The 16854-nt window shown below is 39.7% G+C and overlaps 1 protein-coding gene across 1 annotated transcript in view; it reads right to left on the reverse strand.

The window, feature by feature from the left end:
* kif26aa (kinesin family member 26Aa) overlaps positions 1–16854 on the reverse strand; it is a 61253-nt gene that overhangs the window by 1028 nt on the left and 43371 nt on the right. The window contains exons 9-16 of the mRNA XM_016459993.1: positions 15644–15737; positions 14569–14831; positions 13525–13708; positions 10945–11104; positions 10214–10376; positions 5461–8506; positions 4624–4814; positions 1792–1942 (exon numbers count right to left, since the gene is read on the reverse strand). Of these exons, the coding sequence (XP_016315479.1) occupies positions 1792–1942; positions 4624–4814; positions 5461–8506; positions 10214–10376; positions 10945–11104; positions 13525–13708; positions 14569–14831; positions 15644–15737 (4252 nt within the window). The remainder of the gene's footprint in view (positions 1–1791; positions 1943–4623; positions 4815–5460; positions 8507–10213; positions 10377–10944; positions 11105–13524; positions 13709–14568; positions 14832–15643; positions 15738–16854) is intronic.

The raw sequence follows: 16854 nt of genomic DNA on the forward strand, positions 1-16854 counted from the left end.
GGTTCTCAATAATTCATAATTTGCATTTGTAAATTTGATTTTAATTTTAATAACTCATTTGAATACAGCTCTAATTACAACATGTATGAATATAAAAATCAAGCAATCTCTAAAATAAATACAGATGTAGAATCCACATTATTGTACTACATAATAAAGATGTGAGATGCGGCCCTACTGACACACCTAAATGGACAGTTTTATCACTCAGAACATAAACAAAAATCTCTGCATGTGATGGTTTGTTGGTGTGGGAGATGGGCTTGCAGAAACACCATCCTCATTTTACTAGGCTCTGAAGAGGGGCTGATTTATACAGCATGACAGCACCAATCACAGCTTTACCCAAGACAGCAGTCACACATGAATGGTAAACATCACCTGGCCAGTGGGCAAATAATACCCATAATAATAATAAGAGAAAAATAATACCTTATTGATTCAAGAACACACACAGACACACATTTTCACTCACTCTCTCCATACACCTGCCATTTTCTCTACATTATTCCTTTACGTCCTGCGATTTTTCTCCCACATACTGTTTACAAAAGTGTTTCTTCTAGCAAAGTGGAGACAGATACTTTGCAATATCAAGGTTGTTGTATTGGTGGTTTGTAATAGTTGTAATTCTAACTGAAACTGAAGGACGAATACAGAATAAAACAGAGATACAGAATCAACAGAGCTTTCTTTGCTGCTGGCAATGTTCTTTTTCATTCTCAGTAGAGTAAACAATACAAATCACATGATTAAGCTTCATTTTCTTCAAATAATTTTCTTGCCCTATTTGATACCGAAGGTATTTGTTTTTGTTTGAGAAAATCCTGAAATACAATAATATACCATTTGCTGACTCATTGTTAACATTAAGGTTAAACGTCATAAAGTCTGTGTCCAGAGTTCGTTCTTGCAGCTTAAGTGTTGAAGGCAAGAACAGTAAAAGAATCCCAATTACAAAAACCTCAACAAATTGTTTCACAGTTTACATTTATGGAGAATATTCTGGAAAATCAATGTCATCCATTATTGTATTGTAAAGCCAATGCTTTAGACATTTCTGTGAATGCACCAATACCTCAGCATTTCCTCTGGCACAAAGTTCAAACACTTAAATTAAAGTTATAAAGGGAGCCATTAGTCTACATCACACTACTGGGACACATATGCTGTGTAAGATGTATGGTAAAATGAATCATTCCTGACCTTGATGCATGGTAAAGTGTCACAGTAAAAATGCCAAAAGAAAGTCCTTTTGGCTGAAAGCATGTGAAATTTGTAGTATGAACAAAGAGTCGCTCATGTATACCACACCACTAAGTTCAGTCAAACAAAATACACTTACTATTATTGTATAATACTTGTTAATATTCAGTGTCATATAAATCAAAGGTTTTCAAATTGAGGTCAAAGGGGCCACAAGGGCCAGAAGAAAATTAGCATCAATAAGGCATCAAAGTTAGTATCATAAGATCATAAGATTAATCACATTTATTTTGTTCTATTGACAGTCCTAGTTTTTAAACAATAAGTGGATGGAAAAAGGACACTGTATGAACTTAATAAGAAGTAAATATTCTTCAGATAATATTTTGACAATTTGCTTTGATTTTAGTGCAGTAACAACAAAATTCTAGCGTATTCTATCTTCATGCGTAGATGGGACTTCATACATGAAAATATGTTTGCAATAATACTTTAAAAAGGGGGAAAGTCATCACTTGATATTCATTAGCATGAAAAAAGTTTGAAATCCCCTGACATTAAACAACAATACACTTGGGAACTTACATTCTCCCATCCATTTACTGGGGTCCAGCATGAGACGAGTCTTGGCATCCTCCAACTCTTTTTTCAGCTTCTCATGCTTGGCTCTTATCTCCCTGATCTGCTGCTGCCTCTTCTCCAACATCCTAAGGCGGGCGTTGAAGTACTGCAAACCCTGCAAGTGTGGGACAGCAGTGTGAGTTGCATACAGTCAACCGCAATCCTTTGTACCTATTCCAATCACCTGCTAGACTGTGTGGCTCTCCTCAGGGCCGATTTAATTGACTCAATGCTCGCTAACCTATACAGAGGATTTAGGTCCTCAGCCCTTTGGTCAGATTAATTAGGGCCAAGCGGGAAATAAAATTAGCATCCAGGTTAAATACTTGCAGGTCTCTTAAAGGCACGTTTGCTTAAAGGATTAAAAAGAAAGATCATGTTCAAGAGGAACCTGTTACTGAAAGGTTGAATTACAGTATAGATTACCCTACTCCTATAATGTTTATTTTGTCACTAACAGGTGGCCATTAGAAAGTAAATGAAAATGCAAAATAACAATTGAAATGCCTTTTTCTTATCTGCAACTATCTCAGGTTCGTGAACTATAGATAAAGAAAAACTCATTTAAGCTGTTATGCTATGCCCACTGCAAATAGGATTTAGGGTGTATTCACACCAGGAAAGTCCGCTAGTTCACTTGCTTTGGTCCGGACCAAATACAATGTTGATTTCTTTTGTTTGGTGTGGTTCGCTTTCACAATGCCCTTTTTGCAAGTGAACCAGAAACTGCAAACAAAACCACACGTGTGCTTAAGGTCATCCATTCTTTGGTTCATCCATTCAACCATACCAGAGTTTGTTTGGAAGCGGACCGAGACCACCTCTTCAGCTGGGTCTCGGTACGGTTGTTTGGTCCGCACCCGAGTGCGATTGCTGTATTCACACCTGCCCAAAAGATCCGCATCAAAGGGGGAAGCGAACTTGAGTTCGATTCAATCGAACCAAACAAGACAGGTGTGAATACACCCTAAATTTGAATGAATGAATGAATGAATGAATGCATTTATATAGCGCTTTATTTCTGCCATACAGGGTCCAATTTAGGTCCAATTTCACAAAACAAATATAAACTTAACAGTTATACAACCTCCTACCCACACACATACATATAGATTCACATAAAACAAGGGACTGAACAGCCTAGTTCTTTATAAGCAAACTGCCAGACTCTAATATGCGAGCTGAGATAATTTTTTCTTAACTGAAAATAAATCAGAGCATCATTCGACTGAGTTAATGTCTTTTCCTCTCGTGAACTCTACACAATTGCCTGTATGATCAGTGTTAGAAACTCACAGAAAAACGGTTAATGACCCATGGACGCACTGTGTGGAGTGGGCCATAAAGACCAATCAGGCGGGCTACAGATTGTGGAGCCACACCTCATTCATCACGGGCACCCCTGACCCCTCCCCGATGCTCTCTCTCCTTCTATCTCTTCCTCTCTCTGGAAAGACCTTTGCTAATCTGTACACACTTCTTTCTGTCCTACAACACCAGTCATCCCTGTCTAACTAAAGTTATCAGTCCGATCTAAAATCAATTAGCCAACATAAGTAATTGTCACGGAGATAAGCTTCATTATTGACAACTGCACTTGTCAGATGTGAGAGAATCATCAGAACCTCATGCTATCTGATGCTTTTGAGTTTAGCATAAATGAAATATTGATTTTATTCCATCATACTGGGACTGTGCCACATGCTGAACACTAAAGTGAAAAGGATTGAAAATCGATTCAATCGAACCAAACAAGACAGGTGTGAATACACCCTAAATTTGAATGAATGAATGAATGAATGAATGCATTTATATAGCGCTTTATTTCTGCCATACAGGGTCCAATTTAGGTCCAATTTCACAAAACAAATATAAACTTAACAGTTATACAACCTCCTACCCACACACATACATATAGATTCACATAAAACAAGGGACTGAACAGCCTAGTTCTTTATAAGCAAACTGCCAGACTCTAATATGCGAGCTGAGATAATTTTTTCTTAACTGAAAATAAATCAGAGCATCATTCGACTGAGTTAATGTCTTTTCCTCTCGTGAACTCTACACAATTGCCTGTATGATCAGTGTTAGAAACTCACAGAAAAACGGTTAATGACCCATGGACGCACTGTGTGGAGTGGGCCATAAAGACCAATCAGGCGGGCTACAGATTGTGGAGCCACACCTCATTCATCACGGGCACCCCTGACCCCTCCCCGATGCTCTCTCTCCTTCTATCTCTTCCTCTCTCTGGAAAGACCTTTGCTAATCTGTACACACTTCTTTCTGTCCTACAACACCAGTCATCCCTGTCTAACTAAAGTTATCAGTCCGATCTAAAATCAATTAGCCAACATAAGTAATTGTCACGGAGATAAGCTTCATTATTGACAACTGCACTTGTCAGATGTGAGAGAATCATCAGAACCTCATGCTATCTGATGCTTTTGAGTTTAGCATAAATGAAATATTGATTTTATTCCATCATACTGGGACTGTGCCACATGCTGAACACTAAAGTGAAAAGGATTGAAAATCAATTGTAGGATTGTTTTACGAGGAATAAAAAAATTGAAAAGTCACATATAGGGGAAATACTCCACTTCTTCAATTTTCTCCACTTCTAATAGCCTATTAGCCTCATCCTAACACTTATATTTATTTTTAACCAATGACTTGACACATAAACTACTTAAACACAGTTATTTACTTCACGCTAGAATTTTGCTATTTTCTTCGTAATTAGCATACAAACAGCATAGAACACACTTGTCAAACATACTGTCTTCTTACCTCTATCAACCCTTCTTTGCGTCTCTGAAGGCGTTCCACATCATCAATCTCGTACACTTTGATCTCAAAGGGCTCCTTCATAGTACCCCCCAGTGGAGGTAGATCGACCCACTGGCCTGCTGCACCAACCTTCCTGCCCAGAGAAGAGGTGTCTGGCAGAGGAGCAGGAATCAGACGGCGTCGCTGCAGGCCTGGAGGGGTCACACAGGGTAATGCTCTTCATGCGGGCCGAAGATGAACAGCAGAGTTTGTGGGCATGCTTTTAAATAGAGGCTTGCAAGAGGTTAAAGGATTTAAAGCAAAAATTATTTTTGGGTAAATGCAGATTACAGAATAGGGTGAATGCATATTAAACACCAGATATGCCTAATAACCTTGGGTTCATACATTTAAATGGACTAAATAGACTGACTGACTGGCTAGATGGAATGCTTTACTAATATTTATTGGCCTGGTGGAATCTTAGGTAAAAGCCATGGCACACTGTGCAGCATCAATGGTCTTTATGTCAGACTGTAAAAAACACACCATAGTGGAGAATTTGGTCCCATTTGTCCCCACTGACTGCTCGTAGGGGCAGCCATACTGGACAACTGTGATGTAAAATCTGGCTAAGACACTGCCAAATCCTATTAAACCATTTTGAGGATGGAAATATTTGTGGTCCTCAGTATCGAAGTCTTGATCATTAATTGACAGATACATTACAACATACATTACAACAACCTTCCCTGTACTACCTATTTTCCTTTCTAACTTTTGAAGGCCATCTAATAAATAAATCTTGAATTGATCACCAGTAAATAATGCCCTGAGTGTTTTCACAGTAAAACTCACCATTGGATCTCTTTTTGAGAGATTTTGAGGCCTTTGTTCGACTGGACGTGGACACTCCACTTTCACTCATGGAATCATGGGCAGAAGATGCACTGCCTGTAGTTTCACTGTCCCTGATCATGCTCTCATAGCCACTGCTGCCTCCACTGTGATAAAAAAGTGCAGTGCGCCCCATGGCAGGGGGCAGTTCACCACTAAGTACACTGCTGTTGTCACTACCGTGGCCACTACTGTAGCGCTGAGGACGGCGAGGGGCCGTGATCTTGCTGTAAGGAGAAGGCAAAGGAGCAGCCAATGGTGTCTCGCTGGAAGTTCTGGCATCATTGTTGCCATCTGCTTGGTCAGAGCCCCTGAGCTGTTTCTTGGAGCTACCAACTGCTAGTTCGCTGACCCGACTGTTGGCTGCACGAATAGCTTGCTTTGTGCCCATAATAGTGCCCCTTCCTTGTTTAGCATTGGAGCCTATGACAGAGCGAGATGGGGGTTTTCCAGTTGGAGGTAGACTGGTATTGCGAGCAGCCGACGCAGCAAGGAACTTGGTAGAGGAGCTAAAAGATTTTGAACCAGTACTTGACAAGGCCTTTCCTTTGTTGCCATTCCCAACAATGGATCTAGGAGTTATACTGGCTTTTATATGTCCAAGCTTACAAATTCCACTAGTAGATGGAGGGGAAGTGGCGGTTGGTGTAGATATTGAACAGGGCGTCCCAAGTTTTGGCACCATTTTAGCAGATTTGCCAGTGCTACTGATAGTGACATTACTGTTTTCCCTTGAGGGTACTGGTTTGGAACCCACTGAAGTTAAACTGTCACACCTTTCAAGGGACATAAGACTACCAAAATGCTTTCCATTGTCTCCTTTAGCATTATGTGATCTAAGACTAGAAGCTGTCTTCAGGCTGGATGACTTAAAGCTAACGGATTCCCCTCTAACTCGAACATCAAAGTCCTCCTCAGAAACCGATGCTTTGGAGGAAGACAATCTTGTTCCATCATTACCTACAGACTTTAAGGCACTTGGAGACAACAAAATCCGTGTTTTCTGGTCGAGGCTTGACTTTCGGACAGGTGGAGCAGGGGGTGACATGCTTCCAGACTTAGGGAGCATACTACCTTTCTGTTCATTAGCTCTCTTTCCTAAGGATGAGAATTTCAGGCTACCAGTCGTTTGCAAGGAATCATTACCCCATTTCATCTCATTTGAACTATGGGGCACTGAGACCATGCCGAGAGTGGTGGCTCCTCTCTTAAGCTGGGGCATCTTGCTCAGGTCCCCTTTCTTAACGCTTGACTTCTCACTACCATCCACAACCCTTTGAGATGTGGATGACACATGTATTTTAAGAGGGCGAGGTACACTATTGCTATTCCCGCCTGTCTTTCTAGACGGAATCCCACTCGTGCCATTTTTTGGTGGTTTGCTAACAGAGTTAAACTCTGAATTCCTGGCCGAGTGTAGCCCACTACTAGTGTGGGTCCATTGTTCATCTATTCTGCTACCTTGGTGTTGTAGCTCATGGCTGTAGCTACTGCTAGAAGATGCAGTTTGGATGCTCTTTCTAGGGAGTGTAGAAATGAATGAGATTTGGGCAGACTGTGAGGTTATGAGTCTATTAGATCTTATCGACTTTGGACCACCGAGGGATGCTTTGGTACTGTCATGAGATAGAGGGCACTTAGATATGGACAATTTGTCAATGGTTGCAGAATCATAGTCTTGTTCTGAAAAGCAAATTCCACTGTCACCCAATTGACTATTTTTTCTTTGCTGGGAGAAAGATTCTTCGTGTAAACCACCAGGTAAATCCATCATGGAGCTGCTGACTGGTCCCTTGCGCACTCCCTTTGTCGAGAGGCTCCCTTCAGTCTCATCTCTTCTTGGGGTACAAATATTTGTTTTGCAAGACCAGGAGCCGACTGAAGAGTGTGCAGTTGCATGTCCAGCTGTAAATTCCTCCTGTGACTTAGAAGTAGTACCTTGGTTCAGCTGGGACCTGCTCATCTGGCATGTGTATGCATCAAACTCATCGTTGATACTGCTGATAATGCTAACAGGCCGTGAGTGAGATGCCAGGGCCTGCAAAGAACAGTCTGTGTTGAAACTAATGATGCTGGATGGTCTCCCATTGTCTGGAACCAGACCAGCAGGCAGCTCTTCGACCACCATAAACACCAGCTCATCCTCTCCATTGAGCTCCACGGGCTGCTGCAGTGTAACTGTAGTCCTTAAAACATCCCTATCGAGGCACCTGTTCCTCAGAGCAGCACGTAGGTGGCTCACCTCCACAGGACTTCTGCTGAGGTGATGGGACCTGTCAGTAATTGGGGAGTCATTGCGTTCTCCCTGCCTTAGGGCTTGTTGACTCATACCTACTGGAGGTGTCCGTGTGGCTAAAATCGACTCGGTATTCAAAACTGAGGTCTTTGAGATTCTCTGCAAGGATGAAGAGACATTGGGTTTTTGTATAGGTCCTCTATTAAAGACTTTCTCTCTCACAACAGGCTCTGAATCTTGCCTTAAAGTCGTGTTAATTTCAGATGTGGTCCCATATTGCAGGTGTGCAGGCTTTTGAAGTGAGGACTTGGCGGTCCTGGTTGATACAGAAGCCCCTTCTGACACGCTTTCCAGTCCACTTTTGGAGGCTGTCTGTTGGCCTTTGCCTTCACTGGTGAAAACAGATGTGCTCTCACTGCCATCAATACACTCAAGTCGTTCTTGTAACTCTGCAAAGGTGTTACATTTGAGGTGGTCCCCATCAGACTTAGGCCCCTCTTTTAAACGCTTCTTGTTCAGGGAGGGAATGATAGGAACAAATGCTGGTGGGCCTTCATTGTCACTGAGTTCACGATCAGAGATAGGGGTCCCACCAGGCCCCACATAGATCACAGTATCACATGAGTGCTCACTACTGGAGGAGTAATCTGGGTCACTGGATAACATTGCAGGGTGGTCTGGGTCAAGTGCCACAGTCCGAGGGTAGAAGGGTCTCCGTCTGATGTGTCCTTCTTCACAGGAGCTCTCGCCTCCAGAGGAACTTGATGCATACTGAACAAAATGACATACCACACTGACATCAATATATCTTGGCAGAAAGCTCTTTCACAGCACATAATAATTTCAGAAACAGCATGTCAATATCAACAAAGTTGAAAAGTGCACACCAAAGGAGAAGCTAAAATAGTTGTCAATACTATGCATAAGTTAGACAGCTAAAGGACTCTATAAAACATTAATATATTCTGTCAAAACAGCTTAATTATGGTGAAAAAAATGGCCTCTGTGATGGGATAGGTTACATGCTGTTCTCTCTCTGGAACAAATGCATTGATTACATTTGTTGATTACATGACATAGGTCACTGAGAAAGTTTGCAGCTAAATTATCACCATAACATTTGTTTCTCAGACAAAGCATGAATTGTTATTTAAATTTTGAATGATTCTGATGAATAAAAGCCCAAATGTAATTTAGGAAAATAATGACAGTCATGACCTATTGGAGAATGTATACAGACAAGAATAAAATGGACAAAATGCTGATAAAAATAAAGACTTTCAGCAAATACTGTAGTCACTCTATCAAAGTCAAAATAAATTAAAAAATATATTAAAAATGACTTGGGAAATATTATTGTTAGTTCAATTATTAATAATTAAAATATAGTTATTATAGTTATAGTATATACAGCAGTATATTATAGTTATATAGCATTTTCACAATTAATATTGGTCCAAAACATCTTTTTTTAATTAGCAGTTTTTACTTTTAAAGGTTCATTGCCATACTTACTGCCTTATATGGATTGTCACAGTCTTCAGCGGGTGTGCCCAGGAGGGCCACCAGATGACTGTGTTCGGTGAGCACATGGCTTGTGTTGTCTGTTGCCATGTGCTCTCTCCTGTCTATTGTCTTGCCCCTCCCATCTTGTTACCTCGTTATTGTTTAAGTTGCTCCACCTGTGTCTCCCTCGGTAGCCGCCTCGTTTGGTTCCTATTTATTCTCCTGGTGTCTGTCATCCTGTGCTGATCCGTCATTTCTCATTGTGCGTGTTTTCGTGTCAGATCTGTCACGGTGCGTGCAGGGAGATGAAGCGAGGACTCAATTGCAGGAGAAATGGTTATTTATTTTAATAACTGGCCCACCATCCCTCCCCCTGATCCACCTCCGTTCCGCCTCCCTCCGGGATTGCTCTTGGTGGAGCGTCTGGAATCCGCTCCTTAAGGGGGGGGTTCTGTCACAGTCTTCAGCAGGTGTGCCCAGGAGGGCCACCAGATGACTGTATTCGGTGAGCACATGGCTTGTGTTGTCTGTTGCCATGTGCTCTCTCCTGTCTATTGTCTTGCCCCTCCCATCTTGTTACCTCGTTATTGTTTAAGTTGCTCCACCTGTGTCTCCCTCGTTAGCCTCCTCGTTTGGTTCCTATTTATTCTCCTGGTGTCTGTCATCCTGTGCTGATCCATCATTTCTCATTGTGTGTGTTTCGTGTCTGCATGTGGTGCAGCTTTAGGCCTGCCTGTCTGTTTTTCCCCCTCGGGGTGGTTTGAGTTTGTTTTTGTTTCATTTTTTTATTAAAATAAATAACCATTTCTCCTGCACTTGAGTCCTCGCTTCATCTCCCCGCACGCACCGTGACAATGGATACCTTGGTACCAGGAAGCAGTGCTTCGTTTTTTTCAGTTTTTTTTTTAAATAACCATGAATACATAAGCATACATAATTCAAATAATAAATACATCAGTTTGAATCACAAACCTTGGATTTCTTCTTTCTCATGCGGTGAATACGGGAAGCAAGCTGCACAGTGGTGAGAGATTCGGCATAATTGGCTGGCGACTCAGAGATGTGGGCGATCATGGTGGTTCTACAGTTGATGTTGCCCAGTGATTCCCTCAGCAGCATGGTAAGCTTGCTGTTTCTGAATTATACATCAAAAAATATTCTCGTTAGCCAAAAAGGAAGCTAGGCTTTACAACGTTCTGCCTCTCCCTCTAAGATCATTGAGAGGTTGTCTTAAAATAGAGGATCATGAATCATACTTGAATAAAAAGAATCCAAAGAAAATGATGCTCACTCTCTAGTGACCTGATTTGGAGTGTTTTTATTTTATTCTGTTGTGGAGGATGTTATTTTCTGAAGCCACATCTAAAAGAAAAAGATTATTTTTCCCTGCTCATGTCACTGTATTTACTATCCCACCTTCCGGTGAGTATTTCTTAATTTTCTTTCAGCATAAATCTCTTACTCCCTGACCCACATTCCTATCAATACATCCCACCTCAAGTCCAATTTGCCCTGGCTGCATTCCCTCCCTGCAAAGCTGGCTAATTGGCTTCATTGATCTGAGGAGGGTGAGAATGAAACCCTTGCAGATGTAGATCGGTAGGACTCAGTGTGTGCTCAGAGACACATTTACCCCCATTAACAGAGATCTATCATCTCCCGCTATTGGTTTATATTGATTAATTGAACCACAAAAGACTTACCTGTATGGCACATGCTTGGCTCCATTGGCCAAGGCTAGGATGACATTTCCAAGAGCAGCCAATGACAGACATTGGCCTCTCCCTCCATCTCGTGTTTGACTCAAATCAGACTCACAACTGCCCAAGTCCAGAAGATGCAGACGGCTACGACTCCCAGACACTGCAAAGTTAAAACAGAAATTCACTCCCAATGTCAATGTTAAAGACTCTTTGGGTTTCCTATTTAAACACAGAGTTTAATCGTTTACAGGCAACATCTTAATTCCAAAACCCTAAACATAATTGAAATTTATAAAAAGCAAAGACACTCATGAAAAAAAAAACATGTAAAGAGAAAGATAAAGTAAGACTTTTGTTGAAAGAGCAGTACATAGTTTCTACCAGTGGTATAATGTAACTAAGTAATAATACTTCGTTAAAGTACTTAAGTATTTTTTGGGAGTATCTGTACTTTACTTGAGTTTTTATATTTCAGCCAACTTTTACTCCTTACAAAGTTGTAAATTACACAAGTAGTTACAACTGTAACTTCTACGTTACAGCTCTTGAAAATATTATTTCCATAGGGGAACGACACATACAGTCATACTAGTGGCCATAAGTAAAATCGCTCCGGCTTTTCTTTCTCTTTCGAGCTGAAATGAATCTCAAGATATTTTATCATGCAGACATAAAGCCTCAGCTGCAATCTCTAAACGTCTTCAGTAAGAAATTAGCCATCCGGTTCCTGCAGCCCCTCCATCCACTCTTCCTGTGTCAGAATGAACAGATTGAAGAGGGAGCGGCAGATCTGACAGGACAGATGATCTTCTGCAGTTCAACAATTCCATATGGTGGAGAGAAGCGAGAGGCATTTACTACAAAATAGTCAGATGTCAGAAGAACACAAACTGCAAGCAAGCAGGTTTGACGAATCAGTGGTCTGGCGTCTGCAAGTTAGACTCCTAAAAACACCTTTGCTCACGTGCAAACAAGTGTGCGCACAACCGCGGATGATTCATTTTCCTCTCAAGTCGAGGCTGGTGTGTGCGATATACAGCATCATCTGCGATAATAGGGTAAGTGTTGTTTTGATGATGTGCGATCTGACATTATCGAGTATATCACCAAATCACACAACATAATTTAATTTAGTTAACTTAACCTATATCACACACAGAGTACCGTTTTTTCTGCAGATATCAGCATAACAAATTTAATAATCTTTTTATACAAGTTCAGTAAAGTTAGCAAGTGACTTACATTTTAGACATAATATTGCTTGTTTTTGCTCAATTTTGCCAACGAAAATAGTTTCAAACAAAGATCACAGCACTGTTTTGCGTCTTTGAGCAATGGAGTTTACTTATTGAATGCTTTTTGAACGAATCGGTTGAATAAATGATTCAGTGATTCACTCATTAACACAGTCGTTTACTTAAGTATGGCTTTCAGGTACTTTATACACCACTGGTTTCTACTCCATCAGTAGTACCAAATAATCCATTAAGACAGACAGCTAATTTTTCTACTGTATGTTGGACTACTCAAATAGCGATGCTGAAAGCACAACTGCAAAAAAAAAAAAAAAAATCAACCTACAAATGATTTAGTTGTCTCTGCACATTAAGCTGAGACAGGACAAAGAATTTTATCATCAAAAAGGCTACAGGTACGGCAGATCACAGTGTTGCAGGGGACCTTATGAGATAGCAGTTGGATTTTTGATCTCTGCTAGGTAAGTGGTGATTCAATATCCTTGGCAGTCCATCAAACAGCAAGCAAATAAAAGTAAGTACAGCTAGTTAGATTACAGTCACATGTAGGTCACTAAATTAAAATTCATTCAGTATCATTACAGAAGATGCATTTATTTCACACTGAGATGGAGGCCATTAACCTCACGTCGGCAAGATTTACAAAGCCAGCATTCAGAACAGAAACCCTCAGTGGAGCAGGAATGCAGACGAGCTTCTCATTTCATGCTGGGCTCTATAAACATCTCTGCAGAAGAGACTCCAGCCTCATTACATATTAAAATCTATTCTGGCTAGTGTCAATGGCCAGAACCCAGCTTGCATTGCAGCAATGGGAGTGCAATACTAATGACCATTCTAATGTTGACATGCTGACTTGACAGGATGGCTACGCCCAGTAATGAAAATGTGCTAACCCTTCTTGTTAGCATTCTCGTAGAGCCGTTATCAGCGGGACTAAATTGAGGTAACTGATACTCTCTGTGAACATGGAGAGCATGATAATGGCAAAGTCAGGTATCGCCTGCCCTCGGTAGCAGTCTTCTCAAAATACTAATGATGCATAAAGATATATGATATGAATTCTTAGACAGCGATAAGGTGGTATAACTTAATTTTTGAGGTGGAGGTAAATTGCCTTTGAAGTTGAATTATTTAGAGCCCTGAATGTTAAGGCATGGCTGTTTAAAATATTACTTTAGCATTTCTTCTCAACATTAAAAGTCAAATATTATGCTCTTAAAAGACAAACAGCCATATATTAAATATCTTAAATAGCTCATAAATATCACATTTCAATACAGTTTTCCTGAATAAATGTGAAAATGAGCACAGCGAGCCATACTTCCTGCTTTAGTGCTTTTCTCCATACGGTACTGGGAAATGTGTAGGGTGAAGAGCATGTGAGAATTCCGGCGGTCCTCTTCCTTACAGTCAGATCTGCTGGTGCTACGTGCTGCCAGAGCTGCATCCAGGAAGAATGCCGCTCTCTCTGCAGAGTACGCCCGCAACTCGCTCTGGTTCTGCAGCTGAACAAATTTTGAAGTGAGAGTGAGACACAGAGATAAAGAAAGTAAAGGGAGACAGAAACAATTAGATTTTGATTAAATGGATTAATGAACATTATCATTTTGACAGTAGTCAAAGAAAGGTGACTTGCAATTACTGTATACTACCGGTTAGTACGATTCTTTTAAAAAAATAAATTAATACTTTATTTGGCAAGGATGCATTAAACTAAACAAAAGTGACAGTAAAGACATTTATAATGTTTAAAAAGGTTTCCATTTAAAAAAATGCTGTTATTTTGAACTTTCTAATCAAATGAAAAAAATGTATCACAGTTTTCACAAAAATATTAAGCAGCACAACAGTTTTTAACTTTAATATATAATAAGAAGAAATGTTTCTTGAATTTATTGTGATTTCTGAAGAATCCCGTGACACTGAAGAAATTACATTTATTGATTTTAAAATACGTATATACCAAAATTACATCTACATTTATTTATTTTAAAATATATTAAAATAAAAAAGTTATATTGTAATAATAAATTATAAACCGTTAAATTGTAATAATATTTCACAATATGACTATTTTACTGTATTTTTGATCAAATAAATGCAGCCATGGTGAGCATAAGAGACTCAAAATATCTTACTGACCCCAAACTTTGAACGGTAGTGAATATAAAAAAGACATAATGTTACACTCAATTATGTTACATTTAACATTTTTTTAAATTTGACCTAAAAATTTAATTGATCTATTTAATCAATTCCCTGGGAATCAAACCCATGACCTTGGCATTGCTAGCACCATGCACTATTATTTGAGTTACAGGAACACTAAGTAGACCTACACATACTAAAACAAACTCTAACGCACCTGTGATCCACAGACCGGATCCTCTTGCAGGGAAATTCCTGCACCCTGACTGTCCTGGGAAGTCCCTGTGGAAAAGTCAGCCAACAGGTCTCTCAGCACCTCCTCCCTGCCACAGATTTCCACAGCAGACACGCGGATGGAGAATCGTGTGCCAGTCTTCTCTTTCCTTTCCTCGATGAGCTTGAAGAGCCAGGAGATAGCACAGGGTGCCACACCCAAGCTCTGTGTAGAGCTGTCCCTGCCGATCATGGTGTAGCTTTTGCCTGTGAGGTAAAGGTGAGCTGTGGTGAAAACTGGCTAATGCTAATGAAAGATGTAACTGAACATTCGAGATTGGTATGACTGAAGATAAAATTTAAGTATTTACTCAATGTGAGGAAGACAATACTACATTATGCTTCAATTGTCCTTACATGGTTCTTATTTAGCTAAAAAATGACATAAAATAAGTGAGAAGCATTTGTCAACATAGACATCATAAAAATTACACTGTCAACTGATTAACTTTACGTGACTACATAATGATATAAGAGCAGGTCTATAATAGGATTTGTGTTAATAATAGGACTGTCTATGTAAAACACACCTAACCTAATAAAACCCACAAGGATGTTAGTCATAAGAGAATATACCACGCTAAAGCAGAGCAAATGAGCAGCCAAGCTAACTATGGGGGATTGAAGCAGCACGGTGGGAGGCACACAGTCTCTCACAGTGAGGGGCTGAACAACAAGAGAGTATGAGAGAGAGAAACTGAGCACTTTTCAAACACAAAATGTAAAAAGAGGGCACTTTGTGTTCAGCAAACCGCTATTACTGCTCAAACACATATGCCCTCCCAGCATTTTCTCTGCCTCCTTGTTAGGAAATTTCAAATGCAGCCAAAACTGTGTATTTTGCATCACTTTTCTTTTCGCCTCTTGTAGGTGATGGCTACTCCATCTAAAAATGGATTCTGAACAATGCATTATCTGTCAAAGCATGAGGGGTTGTAACAGAGGGAGGTGGGTTATCATAACAATAAAGTTAATTACAGTAAAATATGGGCTACTAGGTTGAATAGATGTTTACTAACCGAGGTTGGCTTGACCAAAACAGAAGATGCAGCCATCTGCCCCGTTGACCACAGACTGGATAACCTCCGCCACTGTCCCTGAGCACACCTCCGCCTGAGGACACAAACCCAGATTTAAACACTAACTCAAACTGTTTTACAGTATTAGTTGTACATACAGTATTTCTAATTCAGACAGACAGACAGATAGACAGATACATTTACAGACAGAACAACAGATAGAACCATAGAACTACAGACAAAATGGTAAACAGAACATTAGATTGATAGACAGATATAAATACAGATGGACAGAATGAAAGAATGGACATCAGACAGATCAGACACACTGTAAAACCTAATTAGTTGGGCTTACTTAAAAAAAGCATGCAAACCGATTGCCTTGAAAAAACTAAGTAAAGTGAAATAAGAATAATAATTTGTAATAACAAAGGTTTATTTAGTGTTGTAAACTTACACGCAAGTTCTGGTAACTCAGAATCACTATTTTCAACAACTAAATATAATAAGTACAATATACTATGTGCGTATTTCAAACAACTCTTTTATTTAAGTTGAGCCAACTCATGTAACATTTCCTGCAACTTGGAATTTCTAAGTTGTATTTACTTAAACAGCAATCTGATTTACTTGCTAAAAGCATGCAAACCGATTGCCTTAAAAAAACCAAGTAAGTGTTACTCCACTAACTTAAGTGCTTCAAATATCCATTACAAATTACTGACAACAATGTTCCATTCATCACACACACATACAATTACACATAAATTTAAGGTAGTGAAAGTTAAAGGTAATGTATTTTTTTTTGTTTTTAGTGCAGTTTTAACATGTATTACAAACATTTTGAAACAAAGCAAAAACAATCTGATTTAGGGTATGCTTCTTGTAAACAGTGGAGGTAGCAGTACCAGAGTGCATTGCGGCATGAATAAATTATGCAGTTGCTTTGTCTTACAGTTGTTGATTTTATTTGCTAATTTTACTTGCTGTCTTGTGTCAGAAGTAGCACAACAAAAAGAGCGAATAAAATGGTTAACAAAAAAAACAAAAACATTAATTTAATTAGAAGATAGGTCACCTTCAAAAAGCAATCTATTTATTACTTTTCTTCCCTTGAAGCCAAATTACTCTGACTTCATGATGCATTGCTGCATTAACAGAAAGATAATTATAGTAACATAAACAAAGTTCCAAGTGCCCAACCAAAGGGA

Source organism: Sinocyclocheilus anshuiensis, unplaced genomic scaffold, assembly GCF_001515605.1.
Source record: "Sinocyclocheilus anshuiensis isolate Anshui unplaced genomic scaffold, SAMN03320099.WGS_v1.1 scaffold1341, whole genome shotgun sequence".
Taxonomy (NCBI): Eukaryota; Metazoa; Chordata; class Actinopteri; order Cypriniformes; family Cyprinidae; genus Sinocyclocheilus; species Sinocyclocheilus anshuiensis.